At 33.4% G+C, this 19,730-nt stretch overlaps 1 protein-coding gene across 1 annotated transcript; it reads right to left on the reverse strand.

Moving 5' to 3' along the window:
* Positions 1–712: 712 nt before the first annotated feature.
* LOC124643280 (ephrin-B2a) lies at positions 713–17,189 on the reverse strand. Its single transcript, XM_047182198.1, has one exon. The coding sequence runs from the start codon at positions 16,752–16,754 to the stop codon at positions 15,972–15,974; it is 783 nt and encodes a 260-aa protein (XP_047038154.1). The 5' UTR covers positions 16,755–17,189; the 3' UTR covers positions 713–15,971.
* Between the last annotated feature and the right edge of the window lie 2,541 nt (positions 17,190–19,730).

Consider the following 19,730-nt stretch of genomic DNA (forward strand, 5'->3'; position numbering starts at 1 on the left):
CAACGGATTTTTATGAAACTTGGCAATAGTAAGTGTAGCTTAGATATCATAATTACATACAAGGTTACTTTTCATCATGGTATGGGAACGCTCTGTATTATGTTTACTGTAATATGTACTTCTAACTGTCTATTTGAGATAGATTTTTTTTACTTGATGTTCTAAAAACTACCATAACAAAAGCTTATTTTATTTCTATATAATATTTGTTGGTATTATGAGTAAGCCTGTTTGAACTTCTCTAACTCTGTATGAAACAGAAAATCAGATCAAATGGTCGAAAAACCTTGTTTTCCGCCAGCCATGAATAATTCATGGTATTTCACGGTGACCATGGCCACTATAAATTAATGTTAATTAAACAAGCCTCGTTTATTTTTACCATTGACTTTGAAATTTTAATTCTGAGGGGTTTTTGTTTGTTCAAAATCTTGTAGTGTAGAATTGGCATGTTATAAAATGTTACTTTTGAGATATTGTATTCATATGACACATATTGCAATATATTGTAAAAATCACTCTTATTTTAGAAATTTATGTATAATAAAAAAAAAAACTTATTACCTAAAAAATCTATTGTTTTATTCATACTATATACCTACCTCTGTACCTATGATTTTCAGTGAAAATCTGAGGAAAAGCATTTGCTTTATATCTCTTTTATATTGAAAACTTACAGGTCACCAAAAACACAGAAATAAAACAAAAAGAATAGTTCTCTCCAACATTTATTGGTCGAAAAATAAATTAAAAACTTTGGATTTCAACAAAGGCCCGAAATCGTACAAATAAATACCTACAGGGACTACACTTATTTTAACAACATATTTACAAGTTATTTTATACCAAATACTTAGTAGGTACACTTTATTTTTCGAACCTCCAGTACTATTTTTAATTTTTACAAATCTCAAAAGGCTGGGTCTCGAAAACAATGTTTAAAAAAAAGGCTTCGATCTCTAAATACCCGACATTTATACTCCGACCGTTTTGTGGTGGAGTTGACAGTTGCTGTCAAAACTGACAGCTGTCAACTGCACAAAACATTCGGTGCTCCTATACTTACTATTTAGTCGAAAAGTGCTTCTTAGCCTCATGGCTACACTTCCAGTGATTTAATCCTACATTAATACCGAGTCATAATATCTACAAAATGGACTGGACCTACCAAAACTGCGCTTCGAATATCCATAAGAAAGAAATCACAATCGTTACCGATATAAGGATTAGATCGTTCTAACCCATGGATATTTGACGTGCAATTCGATCGACGCCATTTTCTTTCACATTGTTTTTAAGACTGTTGCCTGACTTCCCGCAAGACCAATCATTTATCAATTAAATGCCCGCCAAAAATAAGTCATTTTTACAAATAATACTAAAATATTGCATTATTTAAAGCGCACAGCTTAATATTACAGTGGAAAGCGCAAATCAAATGCAGTTTTGTTTGTAATTCAAAATGGCGGCGTGATTTTGGCGGGACATTCAATTGATAAAATGGCGGCTTAACGAAATTTTAACCAATTTCGATAACAATGTTCTTTATTACTATTCGTCCCATTATTGAGGCAGAAGGCAGAGTTTGTTGTTATAAATAAAATATTGAAAAAACATTTTTACAAAATGTTTCGAAAAAAAACTTTAAAAAAAGGTAAAATATGTGAAATTAATTGTACAGATCAGTATATTAATACAAAAAATGCATAAAATTATAAAAAATTGATACAATTCTCTGCCTCTACCAATAAATTTACATTTTACTTTTCCAAATCAATTCAGAGACTTTATGGCCGCGATTTTATTTTATTTCATTAATTACAGCATTAACTAACAATACGGCTGCAAAATATATCGTACATTTACGGTTTTTACCGTCGCCTACAACCTATTAAGTATCATCAAATCTCTTGGGTCCCGTAGATATTAAAAGAACAATAAAAAAAATCATTTCCATATAATACATTTCAGATTTATCAGTTTTGAGCAAAATATTAATAAAAAATTCATTGTTTAAATAAATTCTGTTTTAAAAATTGCCTTTTCCAAAAATATCTACGGAACCCGTTAACGTGACAATTCACGCACTCGTTTTATTTTTAAATATTCATTTTTAGGAAAAATGTGGATTTTGAATCATTTTTTTTATTCGTTTTAGGAAATTGCAATAACCGATCCAGTGACCCAAGATTTTAAGCTTTATTCACTAATTCTAAAATTAGTTATTTTTTACAAAAATACCTTTAGAACAGTTTAAAGAGGTAGCTGAAGCTTTTTCATAATTCTAGAATTTTCTCGCTAGTAAAACGTTAAAAAGAATTAAGTACATCAACAAAAGTCTATAAAAAATTGAAATAAGTACAAAAAAATATTATTAAATAAAAATTAAAATGTAAAACCTATATTAGCGATCGCTAGTAGCACCAATGCGAATATTTCTTAATAAAAATGGAACTTTATTTATTAAAAATAGTAAAAAAAAATTGCACGAGCAATGAACTACAGAAATATTATTGTTTTTCTTAAAATAATGTGTTAATTCATAAAAATGCTCTTTTGTATAAAATATTTTTACATGTACATAATTTTTCGTTAATCCATGTTATCCAGTCTTCGATAAAATTAATCTAATAGAAGTTATTTATAGAAAAAACGGCTAGTTACAGTTCATTGCTCCTGCTTTTCGAGTAAACCATCACAAATACAGAATTGGGTCACGAAACATTTAGATTTTACAACCTTTACTGAGCAAACAAACGTTTTACCAAAATACTTCGTTGAAGCTTTAAAATTTTTAACAAAAAATTTATAAAAAAAATCGAAAAAAAATTTTTTTTTTTTTTTCTTTTTATTTTAAAGCTTTAACGAAGTTTTAGTAAAACCAGGCACAAGTTATAGGATCGTGGCTTTCAAGTTGAATCACTGGACCGATTATATTCAGTACAAACTAACATTTAGCGTTAAAGGAAATTTGTCACAGACAATATAATTTTAGGCTTACATAATATCAATTATTGTTGAAATGTTTCCCAGACAAAAACCTGACTTTCATTGCGTAGTAGTGACCTGATAGTTCATTAGTTTTGTAGTTTTGTTACGTAAATATATTCATATTTAGGCCGATAGTTTTTCAATCCATACTAATATTATAAAGAGGTAAATGAACTTGTGAGACTGTATCTTTAACCAAAAGAACACCATGTGATTTGTAAATAGCTTAATTAATGTGCTAAACTATATTAGAAACAGAAGTGGCTCATTTTATAATCTGATTTTGTCATTCCCATTTTTAGGGCTGACAATAAAAAAATGTGAAGAAATGGATAAAATTGGTTTCATAAATGATTTATCAACACAATTACGATTTAAATAAGGCAGCCGTAACAAAAGAAACATTTTTTTTTCTGAACTAACAAATTGTAAGTACTTACTTAAAAATAATAAGTCTATAAGAAATACGCATCTTCATCAAAATTTCTGTTTGAGAAACCTTTCAACAGTTTTAAATATAAAAATTATGTATTACTTTTTCATTAAAACTAGCGGACTGATTTCTTTTCGAGATTCTGCAGATGAGGTCATCATTTTGTTTAAATAACAATAATAATCAGGCGTTAAATATTATTCTAAGTACACAGCACAACTAATTCAAACTAATGAGAGAGATTACTAAGAAAAAATGTCTGATTTTCACAATTGAGTTTCAATTTGCATCGAGGTGTCAAAATGCTGCGGGATTGTTCGCGCGAGTTACCGCGGCCCTGGCACATGAAGGGCTCCAGAAGGGACATGGTGGGTTTTAGTCAGTAAGAGTCTGACACTCCCTCACGCTGCACCCACAGTGGGAGGGGTCATTTGATGATTGTCCACATAAAAAAGTGTCAATAATCTAACTGGGAAAAGGTATTTTCCACGAGTAATTTATTTTCCACGGCTGGACAAAAAAACATTTATTTGCATTCAATGCTTATACGCAATGAAAGTTTCAAACTTATTTTTCACAACAAAAATTACTGGTACATATTACATTGAACAATCTATTGAATGTATTGTTAACTTTACGAATGATTACTTTGTCAATATACCATTACAATATGACGGAATTAAGTCGAGTGTAGGTATTGCAAAATGTGTAAGATATAAAAAAAATACGTTCGTGATATTAATAACCAGGTTAGGAATGAAGCTATCAACTGTCATCCGAATAACTTTCTTAACCTTTATATCAGAAATACTTTCAATAGTTAGACGAAGCAATGTATTAACTTTTCTACAAACAAAGTTCTGTCGGTAAAACAACAAAGTGACTGTTAATGTTTAATTAATATAATGATAATGAGGGATCTTCAAAGTAATGACGGTACCATATTGAGTGAGCTTTGTTTTTTCCTCTTCATGTCAAATGGTAGGCTCAGCGGTGGGGCTCGTGGCTACAAACAGCCGTGGGACATTACAACACGGTCTTGCTACAATTATACTGTACCCATAGAAGATGAGTGATCATTGGGAAATATTCAGATCATCCTTTCTCTTAAGTACGAGGACAACTGGAAAGTTTGAGATAATAGAAAGACTGTCTACTTGTATTCACTCTTACTTAGAAGTAAAGCCGTAGATTTAGATAATGTAACCATCCAACTAACCATAATGTAAGTATGATTTAAGTAACCAGTCTAGTTAGTTATTTCGGAAGCAACATTTCAAAAACTGAGTAATAATATTTTTAATACCTGCACACAAGAAGGATTGGGAATTGTGCAGACAAAATGGATAGGCCTTTGCCCAGCAGAGGGATAGTTCTAGCTAGGAGAAGATATTAAAAATATCACCTTCAAAAGAGACATCTAAACGACTGTCCACAAAACAGAACATAACCAATGCATTTAAACGGCCATCAATGAAGATTTTCCAGACCGATACTATAGGTTTAACCGTGTACTAGGATTACAACCCTCTGAAGCCCAATTCATAGGGATTAATCCCTCATTACCAAGTATTATTCCTCCCCTCTTTTCATGCCATTCATAAGTTAATTAGTCTGCAACTGTATTACTGATTTATGTTTTATGATATCCGACATTTTCAGAAACGTTATTTCGATTTTCAAGTGCCAATGATAGACCAAAAAGTGTCAACATTTAAAATGCTGCTCTATGTTTTCGAGTCTTATAAGATCAAGTCTAGAAGTTAGTCTTCTATTCTGAAACACAAGTGACGATAAAACAAACAGACAAAGAAACACATGATTGTGCTTTATCAATTGAAATTCAACACGACCATCAATTCAAACTCACTATAAATAGCAAACGAAGAAACAACTCCAAATAAAGACCAGAGAGTACCTAAATCTCGTTGAAACTCCGCATAAAATCAAAATAATCATCTAGCGAATGAATTAACAAAATCTTACAGACACACCGACGAGGCAATGCAACGGTTTTACGCCAATACCGACAATGAACTCAATCAAGGTCGAAACATTTTTTATTAAACAGAAAACACTATCAAAAAACATTTTTAAACCGCTGTCATGTAATGGATTACCCGGAAACCGATTAAGACGTGAATTCAAGATTTTAAAAGCTATATTTTCCAAATTTTTGAAGAGAGCTTGCAGAATTCATAAAGATTTTTTGAATCATAAAGTGCTAATTGATTTTCTGCTATAACGGATTTGGAGTTGTTGAAGAAATTCGGCTTGGTATATGAAAAAGCTTTAGTATGAATCATCTGAGACTAAAGCTAGATCGAAATCTTTAAGACGATAATTATAATTCAATGAATACAAGAGACTGCACAAGTAGCGAGGGTGGCTCTATTAAAGTTATTTTCAGTCTAGCACAAAATAATAATTGTCTAGATAATTCACCTGCAGCTAAAATAATATCAAGTCTCAAGCAAGAAGCCAACGTTAGCGAGATATGTTTAATTATAAAAGCCAGTTTGGTTGCCAAATGAGGCGATTAAAACAATATCTTAGAAATGCAGACATTTACGATTAAACTCGAGTTGAAATTTCGAATAAAACTCTGTGAAATTCTTAATCCCAAACCTCAGGTCGAAAATAAACCTTTTGTTTTGAAACGAATCCAATAAATAAACGAAAGATTCAGAGAGTTAAAATTCAGTAACATTATGAAATAAAAATAGCTGGACGGCCATATTTTCTTGACAGAATGACAGACGCATCAATCGCTCGCTTTGATGTCACAATTAGGTGAATCGGCTCATTTCGTTTAAAAAATGTCTGTTAAAAATTGAAAAATTTGCCCCTTCAACGTTTAATTCAAACTTATATTTCCTTGATTTAAAAATAGCTTTAAATTGAGCCCTTGAAAAAGAGAATTCAGAGTCTTCTTGAAACATTTAAACCAATATTGGTAAAGACAAAAGTTATGAATCAAAAAGAGATGATGGAAAAAAAGCTATCTAATAATTACAGCCATAGCAAAATCAGTCATAAATATAAAAGAAATGAACCCTATAAAAAGAGAGATCAACGTTAAAAAGCCGTTTGTTAAACCGTGGTTTTAATTGCCATTTTTATTAGAACCGTTTTAATATAATTATCATTTTTATCTTTTAGCAAGCCATTGATGTTATCCATATCTTAATTGTATACTTACATTCGGTTTTAAGACTTAATTATTAGTTAATTTTCGGAACAAATTATCCAGTGGATCTAAAACGATTAGTTTTGTTATTTGCTTTTTTGTGTTAGCACGTTTTTATTTTTAACAGAGTCCAATGACACTTAATTCCTTTAACTTTAAACATTTTTAGTTGAAATTCGATTCATCTACAATCTATCGTGGATTACGAAACTTCGATTTAGTTCTAACCTCGTAGTTATAACTCCAATCATATCTATATGAAACAGTAATTAGTGAGTTCCATCAAAATTTCAATTGCCAACTTCAAAAGTCTCAAGTGTATTTGCATTTCAAATTACACGTATATTATTTTAAAATTCATCACCATTTTCTTGGTAGTGATCAAAATTTGAGCATCTCTGGTCCAAAAATAACAGACCGACGGATGGAGTCGTTTGATTCACAAGATTAATGCGTTCCTATGATTTATCATCTAGTTTTGCGTATAATTTACTGCCATTTCTTGTCCATCCTCATTCTATAATAACAGTCCATTTTTTCTCTGTTTTGTATTCAAACAATGAGCTGTCTACACGTTTATGAATGCTGTGTTTTAGTTTTTTTGCTTCTTTATATGTTTTTTAAAGACATCTACATAAAATTTTGCGAGTATTTTTTCAAGTTTATCATTGGTATTCGCCGTCTCATTAATAATAGTCAAAGAATTGATAAGTTTTTTCTTCTGAACAAAAACTTTGTCTGTTACACTAATTAATTCAGCATTGATTAAAAGTATTGAGTATGAAAAGCCAATCATTTGTAATTGATACTCTTAAATTTCTTTGTATTTATTAGTGAGAAATACTCGGGTATTGATATTTGATTAATTTCAATGACCTTCAAGAAAGATATAAGAACAAAAAAACCAATATAATAAACGCGAAAAGTATGTATGGATGTCTGTTACTCTTTCACGCAAAAACTATAAGATGGATTTCGATTAAACTTAGCAGTATTGTAGCTTATGTAGGTAGGTAGAATAACGTACATACATAAATGCTACTTTTTATCCTTGTGCGGGATGTAGTTTCTTTGGGACACGGGACTCCGCCACAGCACACAAAGATAAATGTATACAAGTATATGTAAGATAATATAATATCAATCTGTATTAATGGACCAGTATCTGTACTCACGTACAGATCAATTCATAATGTATTTGCTGACGACAGCGAAATACGGAAGAAATGAACTCGACACCTATTAAGCAATCATGTCATTACAAGAGAAATAATCTAAGAAATTAATTCAATTAAGAAACAAGAATCATATTAAGATAATATTGGACATAAAGAGCATTATAAAAACATTAAAGATATTGATAGCATTAATAATGATATAACAGAAAAAGACACCCTAATAACCTCTAAGATTAACGACGAAAACGAAACACTAAATCTCGAAAAAGCAAACATTTTTACACGAATAGAATTCGATAAGTCATTATTCCAAGCCGTGGCTGTCGGTACAAGATTCATTTGCATTTATGTTGTTCGAAACTAAAAGAAAAATGGCCGACGATCAAGTTTGAGCGAATATATCAGATAGATTCTTTATGTTCGTACAGGAGGCGGTCATAGACCCGTTTGACTGGCGAAGCAACTTCACTATGGATATCGGCTTCCATTTTAGGAGAGTTCGTGTCTAGTATTAACTGGAGAATCACTTAAGCTAACATTTTTCTGTTCTCCGTCCCTTTAAGTATTTTCAAAATAATTGATGTGACTTTAACCAATTGAGAAGTTATTTTCTTTAATCGAAGTTCAAAATACTAATGCTTTAGTAATAAATCTTTTTAATTCGGGTTGTAAAACTAACGATCCTTTAAAAGCTTTAATATTGATTTTAGATTAAATCTCTACAGAATCGTCTAATAATGATTGCCAAAATTCCTTAATTACAAAGCAAACAACTTAATTATCCAAAAACCACAAATCAAGAAAAACTTCTATTTCATATAATTGTTAAATCGAGTACAGTAATTATAATCACAGAAGAGAAATCAACGAACCTCGTTTATAGTAAAGACTTTTAAAATTTCATCCACAATTAAAACATTAACTCCTATTACAAGGGAATTTCGTACAGACAGACAAAAACTAACAGATGAAGTGTATGAAATAAAAATTAATGGGAAATAATTAAATTTTATTGGAACACGACCAGTCGCATAAACATTTTTAGATAAAACGCTAGAGAGATTTATGACTGATCTACCAATGGTGGCGGAGAGCCGTAAAATGAAAACCAGTCCAAATATTGATGGCATTTCTTCAGTAGTAAAGTTAATACGAAGGGTCCTTTGTGATTCTTTGAAAGACTCTGTTAATCAAAATATTTATGATACAAGATATGTTGGTACTAATTAGATCAAATACCTAAGACAAAGATGAATGTATCTAGCTCAAGTAAATATTAATCACAAGAAATTTAAAAAGAATAAAATGCTATAGAAATTGGAACAGAACTTTAAAAGGAAAGAAAAGTCTTCTACAGTTCTAAAAGTATTGTTGCAGTAAAAACATTGAATACTGTAATTTCGAAAGCACTATCGAAATAAACACTAACAATTGTTACACCAAAAACTAGAGTGACCAATGTCGCAATTGCAAAAAAGGGGTCATATGACCAAATTGTACGTAGTCGTATTAATAAAACACTTTCAAATGACGAAATTTCAACAACGGCTATTATTTAACATATACTAGGTAACATTGATACTGACAATAGCTGTAACATGATTTCAGAGTTCGCGAGCAATGCCGCGGGCTTGAACAATGTACATATTATCTTGGTTGAATATCTTTGCCAAACAATTTGAAATAGGTGCGCCTAAGACACGCCTCGGTAATTGTAACAAAGTTGGAGTTGAGCTTTTTAGTCACATTAGTTTGAAACTAGACATAATGTAATTGACGGGAATGAATTAGTATCCAAGAATATGTCTAGTTAAGGCTGTTGATTAGATGAAGGTTACCTAAGACTTGCGTTCAAAATGGGATTGTTAATGAGATTGATACTATTCAAACATCTCTTATTTTATAACTAAAACAACGCTGGAGAATTAAAAACCCTCTTCGGTCGACCGTGGTGAAAGTAATTGAGAATCTCGTTCAATAGGAACTACTCAAAGTCGTGGGTAGGCTTTGGACGCAGACCGTTTCTAACCGTTCTTTTTGAAAATCAATGGGATATGCCTATGTTCACCAATGATCATCATACAGCTGAGATGATGATGATGAAACTGAAGCATTGGTCTTAACTCTGGGTCATACTGATGCATAAGGCTATGATTGTCAAAATCCTGGTCAAAAAGCCGATATCAAAAAATGAAAAATACCACCAAACCTATGGAAACTACCAAAATTATTCATCGGTAATTTATTCAGAGTTGTTGAGCCGGCGCTAAATCTTACATAACATCAAGCGTGTTTTGTGTAAATCGATAAGTTAAACTTGTGCCTACAAACATGAATATACCAATATTTGTAAGTATGAGGACCAGCCTTTTACCCATTTACTACGGATTTCTGTAATCTATCTGCTGTTTTGCGATTAGAAATTGAAAGGTGATATAATTTATATGAAGCTTATGTCAAAATGCTGTAATAGCAAATAAATGGGTAGACATGTTTTATAGAATTCCATCCTTAAAAGGTAAAAATACAGACTAGGAGCCTAAACAATTACAGATATAAGCCACAAAGGATATAGCTAATTATATGTTTAGAAGACCAGAAAGTAAATACAGGTGATAGTGACCAAAGTAAGCCTCTAGACAACGCTGTCATCTATGCCATCGGCATAAGAGTAGAATTAAATCATTACTTTGAACATGAAAAATGCCAATGCAGCTTCAGTAATCTATCCCCCAGATGAAAACGTACCTACGATGATCTTTATCAAAATAATGAAAGAAATTCCACCAGAATTGGAAAAAAGGCAATATTAAAATGAACAATGTTCAACCAAAGATTCTGACTTCACTAACTGTCATTTGGTTATATTTTTAAATCAGTACGTTATTTGCTGTAACCGGTTTTGTCTGCCTTGGCTGAGGTACAATCAACTTATACGGGGTCCATTTTATCCCGTTTAGAGTTTTATTTTGCAGTTTGAGAGTCTAACAATATGTTAAAAGAATAAAGATAATTTCGAGAGTAATGGAGAGAAGATTTGAGCAATCTTGGCATATAATGATGGTGTAGACTTTGATGGTGAAAATTATATAAATTCGATGTGAACTGAATGTGATATGAAAGAAAATCAATTGAGTGAAGATATTAACGATACAGTAACATTCATTGATATTTATGACCTTGGATTTTGTGAAAGTCGGTAAGAAAGAATGTTACTTGTGTAGATGATGGCAGATAGAAGAATATGGAACGAGAAAACATGCTGTGCCGACCCCAAATAAAATTGGCTTAAGAATGGTGATGGTGATGGTACAGGACCTAAGTTAAACTCTCAGTTTTCATAGTCTAAGAAGAGTTATTTCTGTCCCAAAAATACCTTTAAAACATTTCATAAGAGCAAAGAACATTATAAGACATCACAAATTCAAGCAATTTAATATTACAACCATCAGAAGTTCATTTTTAAAGTCATATATTTGAAATAATTTAATTAGCTAAACGGCTCATAAAATTTAATGAGTTGATATATTTATTGTTATTATCATACAAGATGGTAGTTCAGAGGTGGTTTATCATTCTGTAGCTTTTATTAATAAGAATAAAAAAAATTTTTGCTAAATATTTAGCTGGAATCGTTTTAATGAAACAGTTTTTTAAAGTCATGAATAAGAGTTTTTATCATGCAATATGGGCGAAACATACCATAGGTTAAAAGTTATATTATGTAATTTTAGTAGAGTAAATTATGAAAGTCTGCAATAAGCATTTCAAATTGTAAATGAGAAAAAGTTTACGTTCAAAATACGTGGATAAGATCATATTTGCAATCACGGTTGATTTTTGAAGCGGCTTTTTCAATGAAACCAAATGTTATTATTCTATTAAGTACATCTAACAGACCGATTTTGCGAGGCATATTAAAAATATTCGCAACTTAATGATCACCATTAAAGAAAGAAATTGTGCGGTTTATCTCCAGTCCAATCATAAAAGTTCGCCGTTTTGAGGACAATGATCTAGTAAACGTATTTGATCTTTAAAACGAATATAATGATACTTTGTTTGTTAAATTCAGATATGAACACAATATTTATTTTGCTGTTGAACAAAAGACAATCAAAAGTATTCACATTAAACTACAGTGTAAGCTTATCAAAGTTTCAGATAGTTACTTTGACAAAACACAATAACCACATTCATTGAAATCATATTTATCTTACGACCGTAATGAATCATAACTGAATGAATGAGCTGTTCATAAAACAAAAACCTACATAGCAAACCAAGATAATGAATGAACCCTTTTCTAAAAACCTAACATCTCAATAACTGAAGAAAAAGCAACCAAGACAGTTAAAAAAACAAACGAAAGTTCCGACGTTTTAACAAGTCAAGTAACATCAAAAAGGTGTGCTTGTGTTTAGAAAAAAAAAACGTCTAAATTATTACAAGCGAGCAATCTTAACTAAGATTGGTCCAACGCAATCCCTTCAGAAACTGAAAATAACTGAGACATGGTTAAACAAACGATCGGTACCCAGAAATGCTAAGTAGACGTTTAACTGTTTGGTTTAAAATAAAAATAGAACCACTCAAGCAGTCAGTTGAGACGGTTACAAACACACCTACCTGAACTCATGTTATTTTCTCGTTCATCTTTTGAAAGGCTTATATTCATTTAGGGCTGTTGTTTTCAAAATTAAAATAATTAGTTGGATAATTAAAAGACAGTTCTCAGAAATACTTTTAAAATTGATATCTCAAAATAATTATCAAATTCAATAAATAATGATCTTTTCATAGTAAAGTGTAGGTCATAGTTGTCAAAAGCAATAGTTAGATACTAAAACACTATTGTAGGCGCAAACATTTTTGTGATCTCCGTAAAATATTTATTATAAGTCAAAACTTTACTTAGAAAAGGCCCTTTGAAACCTAGAATTGTTACTGAGCCTACATAATCTAGCAACAATAACTTAATTAAACTGAAAAACAAAGGGTTCGAAACAAATTACTAGAGCCCTACCACACATGACATAAAATGTAATCTTTAGAAACCAAACCTAGTCATAAACGTATATTAATTTTGAGGGCTCGTCGTTATGGTATAGAAATGAAATACTCAATAAGCCTTTGCGTCATGATTCTATGAACATAATTTGCATACATATACACTCTGAACTTTTCAGTACTATGATTCATGAGGCATATCGTCATATATACGCATTATTCTTCGACAAAGGTGCGTCAAGAATTGTTTAAACTATTGGTCTGGGGCGTATGTTCCGTCGAAACGTGTGAAAAGTACACATAAGGAATTCTGTAGCGATACCAATTTCCGTTGTCAATGTGACCGGATTTTTTTCTAAAACAACAGCCGGTTTTTCAAAATATTATGTGAGACATTTTTGAAATGAAAAAATCGTTGATAACTGCAGAGCAACCATAGTTTTTGAAATCTGCAATTTTAGAGGGAAAGCCATTTTAGAGCAGTAGATAAATATCACATAGAAAGGACAAAAAATTGATCGAGATAAACTCAAAATAAAAAATATTGATTACCGGAATCTTGAAAAAAACGACCGTTATTATTTGATAGATAGATTAAAGTATATAATGGAAGGTGTTCTGGCAAAAAGAGTTTGTTTAAAGCTGTTTGTTTAAGTAATGACTTAAACCGTCACATCATAAATTATACTAAGGAGAGACGTATGTAAATGTCTAGCACGATGAGACACGTATGGCCTATCCCTTTTAACTACAACTATAATTGTTCAAAGATTGCCAAGACTCCTTGAATAAGCGTGGTGATTAACGCTCATTCCTTCTCTGTATGAGAAGAGGCCGCAGCCCAGCAGTGGGACAATAAAAAGGCAGATGATGGAAAGTTTAAGGAAAAAACTCTACTTGCAAATATTGTCTTCAAAGCGCTGCTTTCGAAATCTGAATCTGCAGTCACGATCTTGGCACCATTGCCTACAAATTTTCCACGCCTAAATATGCAAAATTTTAAATCGATTTTCCTCTATTGGAGTTTTGGACTCAAAAAAAACATGATTAGAGCAATATTGATGATATTTTTGAGATTACAAAAGTAGAATTCATAAATCGTGGTACAAGGGATATTGTACATGAATGTGACAATGTTTTTGAATATAAAATAAAGTCTGTTTCAACAGTATGTGTACAACTTAAGATCTTAAACGATAATACACGCTCAGTCTATATTTAAACGCGCATTTGTTTAGAAAACAATGCATGACCAAAGACACAGTAAAATGTCGTTTTGTTTTTAAAGGAGAGTAAAACCTTTTTATGTGTCACGTTCTTTTTATCTTTAATTAGCTGTATTTTAGTTTTACGATGATAAAAATGTTGTTCTGTTGTCTCTGCCAGATGTGTAGTTTTTAAGACGTTTACATTTGAATTCATCTTTAATGTATTTATTTATGCAATATTTACATTAAGCTGAATGATTTTCAAATAGTTTTGCAAAAGATATTTAATTCTTTCGAAGAGTTTTTCTTAGTTGTCAATTTTCAATGTATTGTTGTCATAATCCACATTGATATTATGATTATCTTCATGCGTTATCCTAGGCTCTCTAAAATAAGCTTTTCTACGAAAACTTTTCTCATTATTTAATACTACTTACTCTTAATAAATCTTTGAAAATTGAGATAGACGGTTTTGTCTGTCACATTTCAAATGAATTATTAGCTTGGTGTAAGGTCGGATATATTATCAATGTTATAAGATTACTGTGCTTTATTGAGGTTAGTCCAGTCTTTCATAGTAGATAGTTATTTCAGCTGCAGTATTAGAATGATAATTAGCATTTACTTCTGAAGCTAGAGTTACGTTTTCTTCAGTTTTCTTTTAAAGTTTATATTTATGTGGTTTTGCATCAAGTGCAGTATGTTTTGTTATTTTCTTGTAATTTCGTTGTTTAAGTTGTGGTGTAATCTCTCAATGCAATTTGAAACTCAATTGTTTTCTTCTTAAAAACTACCTAAAATATATCAACTGTCACTATTGAGTTATGTCTAAAAGAAAACCGGTCTATTTCGTCTACTATTAACTATTTGACTATTTCGTTATTAAATTAAACGTTTGCACGTTCCTCGATGGCACTATTGTGCATCCTTATTTTGAAAAAGATGAAATTTTCATTGTAGTCACACATTTTTGAAAATTTCATGTTTTTTTTAATAGGCGTAGGTCTCAGAATTGTTATTTACTTAGCTACCAATGCATTTCACTATCTTTTTAGCTTATTTTGCTATTTTGTAAATAAGAAAATGGCGGAATTCCAAGCTTCTATCGACTTTGGGTTGCCATTTTCAAAGATAGTGACGTGCTTCTAGCATTTATATTTTTTTTTCGTTAAAAAATATGAAAAAGCTGAAATGCAAAAATCAGTCAAGAAAAATGAGGTGAAAAGGCTTTCACTTTTAATACATAAAAGGTAAATATATCACATAATAAAAGCATATTACAAAGAGAGAAATAAAATACTAAAACCAAAATCACAGTTCCATAGACAAGATTCTTAACTTGCCCAAAGTTTTTCATTTATAATATAAATAAAGTTCTAATTATTCGTCGTGAGAAGTATTTAAAAAACTGTTTTCAGAACTAAAAATTAAAAAAGCTACCTAATTGTTTTAAATACGTTTTCCTATATCTGCATTTGATCCGTTAAGAACCCTAATTTCTTAGTCAAATATCCTTTGCATAATGAAAAATATAAAAAATCGTTAATTCCTAAATGGTTTAAGAAACCTAATTTTATCATACATGTTAACATTTCTTTATATATAAATATATTTAACTGATCATAGACTACAGTTTAAAGTCCTCTAATGAAATTAACTTCACAAATTACTCAGTAGGCCCATATTATACTTAGATAAAAATTAGGCTTTCGTGTTCCTTAAGACTAACTTTGTCAATTGGAACTTGAGTTTTGCACATCCCTTATCACCTTTTACTTACAAGTCGATAAGATCCAAAATCCTTGGGGCACATCACTTCACTAGTTTGTTCACTGTTTCGCACAAATTCACGTGTAGATGAGAGTGTCCGGGCGTAGATGTAGTGTGTGTAAAGTCTGTGTGTTGGGGCCTGGCTTCGCGACCAGATGGGGCCGCTCGGGTCGCGCCGCCCGTGCGCACATTCACCGAGCCAGGGGCGCTAAGACGGCGCTCGCAGCCAGAGCCAGGGCGAGGGACGAAGCCAGCGCGGCCCCACGGGAGTGGGACAACTCCTCGCTTTTGATCACCTCATTCGGCGTCTTGTCGTACTTGTGCGTCTTTTTAGTGACCGGCTTGACTGTCGTGGTGCTCGTCGTGGTGGTCGGCGTGGTCGGGGGCGGGGGAGGCGGAGGCAGGGTCGGCTGCGGCTGCGGCGCCGGAGACTGCTCCTCCGGCTTGCAGCACACCCGGAACACCAGCTTCATGTTGTGACTCAGACATCGGCCCCCGATGCGTCTGTGCAGGTCGTCTTTACTGGACGTCGATATGAAGTAGTAGTCCTTCCCCGGGAGGAACTCCAACCCGCCCGGCTGAGGCGTAAACGGCCGGAACGTTATAGTGAAAAACATCAATTTGTGCGGTTTATCGCATATCGCGATTATCCGGGGGTTCGGATTAGTTATCCTACACGTATCATATTCCTCTTTACTCACGTTATATATTATATACTTTTCCGTGTCCTCCTCAAACGTCCCTGGGGTGTACACTGGACATATTATATTCACTTGGTCGTATTCGAACTGTGCGTTTCCTTTATTCAAGTCGAATACATGGTCTGTGTTATCTATTCGGAATATGCTGTTTGTTGTGTTCCAATGTATGTAGAAGGACTTGGCATAGTTCCCCATCACGCTTTCGATGAAGAAAATAAGCACAAGGACGGTCCACGGCGTATGACGGAGGCCAAAGTATGTAAGCGACACCATCCTGACTGGTTTACTACACTCGCATTCTATAACGACGACGCTACGGAGTCGGGCTAGCTACACACTCTCGAACATACACCAATCCATATTTATAAAGCACAATCACTATACATCACAAAACGTCCACAATTTCACTTATAAAACACGATCAATCCATTCAGAGGCGACGCGATGGGTCCTCCATGTTTCTCAGTCCGCTAGATTCTATTCAACGATAAATGTGGAATTCCATAGGACGTGGCCCGTTCAAAACGCGTCGTAATCACCGTTTGTCTCGATTTAAACACTGGTTTGAACTTCACGGTTGTGTTAGACGGTTATTAGCGTGAGGATAAAGTTGAAATTAATCAATACATCACAGATTTTTTACAGTACAGAGGTGTTCTTTGTATGGTGAACGGGCGACGCGGACTGGGCACGTAGGCGCCGCGCGGTGCTCGGCCGAACTACTGGAATGCGACCTGCGAGCTCGGTACGCATGCTCGCCCCTCCCGCACCCCGCGACCCGCGCCCTACCGACGCGTTCAGAGCTTTGCCGAGCTTTCGGCGCATCGCCATCTTTTTTTTTGCCTTTTATTATTACATAAAACAGTTTTAAACCCTCAATTTTTGACAACAAACTGTACTTATTTTAATACAGTTATTGGACTTAAATAAAAAATTGTGAATAATAAAATAATTTTATCCGAAATTTGGTTTTGGAGCTTTTTGGTCGGTTACGAACGCAGCCGTAAGCGGCCATTGAAAAAAGGCCCACAACTGGTTTATAGTCGTAAAAGGGTAGGACGCCGCAACATTACATCCAACGATATTGCACACAATAATCATTTATAATGTTATGCTAATTATGCCAAATGAATTTATTTCGCATAAAATTTTCAACTTTTTGTCCCGTCAATGTTATTAATGATATTATTAGTATTGGATTTGAAGATTCCTTTGTCAATTAAGAATCGATTGCTTAAATAAAAAATGGATGTTACAAGCTTTGGTATATCTTCGTCATGTTTTATTTTTTGTGTCAGACAAAAACGGTGTTTTTAGATGTAAGATTTATTGTGTTGAAGTAATTCTAGCTAATTATGGATCTTTTTTCTTAAATATTGGAAAAAAAAAATTAAAGGCTTTCGATATACAGAATAACATTTATATTAAAACTAAGTCGGTCCAGCCGTTTTTGCGTGATTGAATAACAAACATACATCCATACATTCTCACAAACTTTCACATTTATAATATAAGTAAGATGTTAAATAATCAAAGCATAGATTCATAGAGTCCATATCCTAACTAATGACTCGTGGGAAGAAATGCTTTTTCTGTCTCTTAGAGTCTGAATGTTTTTTCTGGAGAAAGAACCAACAATGGCTGAGAGCCTGAAAATCAACCCTATTTTTAGGGAATCACAATTAATTTGCCCCCATAGCAATAATAAGGAAGGATGAAGCATATAGGCTACAGCATAGAAGATATAAGAGTGTGTTAAGTAAGAATGTGGATGGTTGGAGAGGTAGAGGTAGACCAAATAAGGCATGGATGGATTACCTGAAAGATCACATGAATAAGAAGGGAGTGGATGGTAGTATGATGGCTGACAGAGAGGAATGGAAGCAGATAATGATTACCTATCATCGACCTCAAATAAGGGTTAGAAGAGTTATATTTTTAAAATCACAGAATTTTTCGGAAAAATATAAATAATTCATCATCCTCCGAGCCTTTTTCCCAATCATGTTGGGGTCGGCTTCCAGTCTAACCGGATTCAGCTGAGTACCAGTGCTTTACAAGAAGCGACTGCCTATCTGACCTCCTCAACCCAGTTACCCGGGCAACCCGATACCCCTTGGTTAGACTGGTGTCAGACTTACTGGCTTCTGACTACCCGTAACGACTGCCAAGGATGTTCAATGACAGCCGGGACCTACAGTTTAACGTGCCATCCGAAACACAGCCAATGGTGTCTAAGATATACTTAGAAAGTACATACAGACTTAGAAAAGTTGCATTGGTACTTGCCTGACCTGGGATCGAACCCGCGCCCTCATACTTGAGAGATTGGTCCTTTACCCACTAGGCCACCACGGAAAAATATAAATAATTGTACCATTTAATTGGTTCGATAGAGTGCTAATGCCCGAACCGATTTGAAGTTCTCTTCCTTTTTGGGAAGTCGCTTTAAAAGCTTTTGAGTTACCAATTTCAAAACAGTTTTCAACTTTACAGTCCCAAAAAAAACAGTAATTACCTAATGAAGAGTATGACAATGCTAAGTGTGTGTCAAAGAGTCCAAGGTTCGATTCCCGACAGACTCATTAGCATTATGCAACAAATCCTACTTAATTAGAGATGCTACGGTTTCTGGTAAATATTGGGGTGACTATGATTTTTGTTGTAATAGAAACACGTTTTTTGTTGCTGTTACAACGATATTCAATGTCAGCTCTACTTTTTCCTAATGAGTTAATTGATAGATAAGCAAAGTTTCGATACATTTCTAATTTAATTACCTAAGTATTTTACTTATGCCAAGAGAAATGACAAGTTTTATTTATCTCTTTTTTACCTGTCTCACTATTGCTGTACCTACATTGTTTTAACTGCCTCGTTGGTCTAGCTGTCGCAAGTGCGGCTGCTGAGCACGAGGTCTCAGGTTCGATTCCCGAGTCGGGCCGAAATCGCTTTGTGGGTTTTAGAAGACTTTCACATAGCAGCCCGGAGCCTGGAAGGTGGTGATTGATACACCCGTGCATCGGAGAGCACGTAAATGTCGGTCCTGCGCCTGATCTCTTTCCGGTCGTGTCGGATTGCCGTCCCATCGGGCTATGAGAGTTAAGGAATAGTGAGTGCACCTCTGTCTGCGCAAATGCTCGTGCACTATAATATGTCCTGCGCAGTTGGCTAATCTCCTTACATGAGAACAGCCGCCGTAGCCGATAATCGGCTAGGAGAACATCATCATCATCATCATCATCATCA

This window comes from Helicoverpa zea, chromosome 27, assembly GCF_022581195.2.
Source record: "Helicoverpa zea isolate HzStark_Cry1AcR chromosome 27, ilHelZeax1.1, whole genome shotgun sequence".
In the NCBI taxonomy this organism is placed as follows: domain Eukaryota; kingdom Metazoa; phylum Arthropoda; class Insecta; order Lepidoptera; family Noctuidae; genus Helicoverpa; species Helicoverpa zea.

What these genes read in the sequence shown, in the direction of transcription:
- LOC124643280 (XM_047182198.1), bottom strand. Translation starts at nt 16,754, where the DNA reads ATGGTGTCGCTTACATACTTTGGCCTCCGTCATACGCCGTGGACCGTC.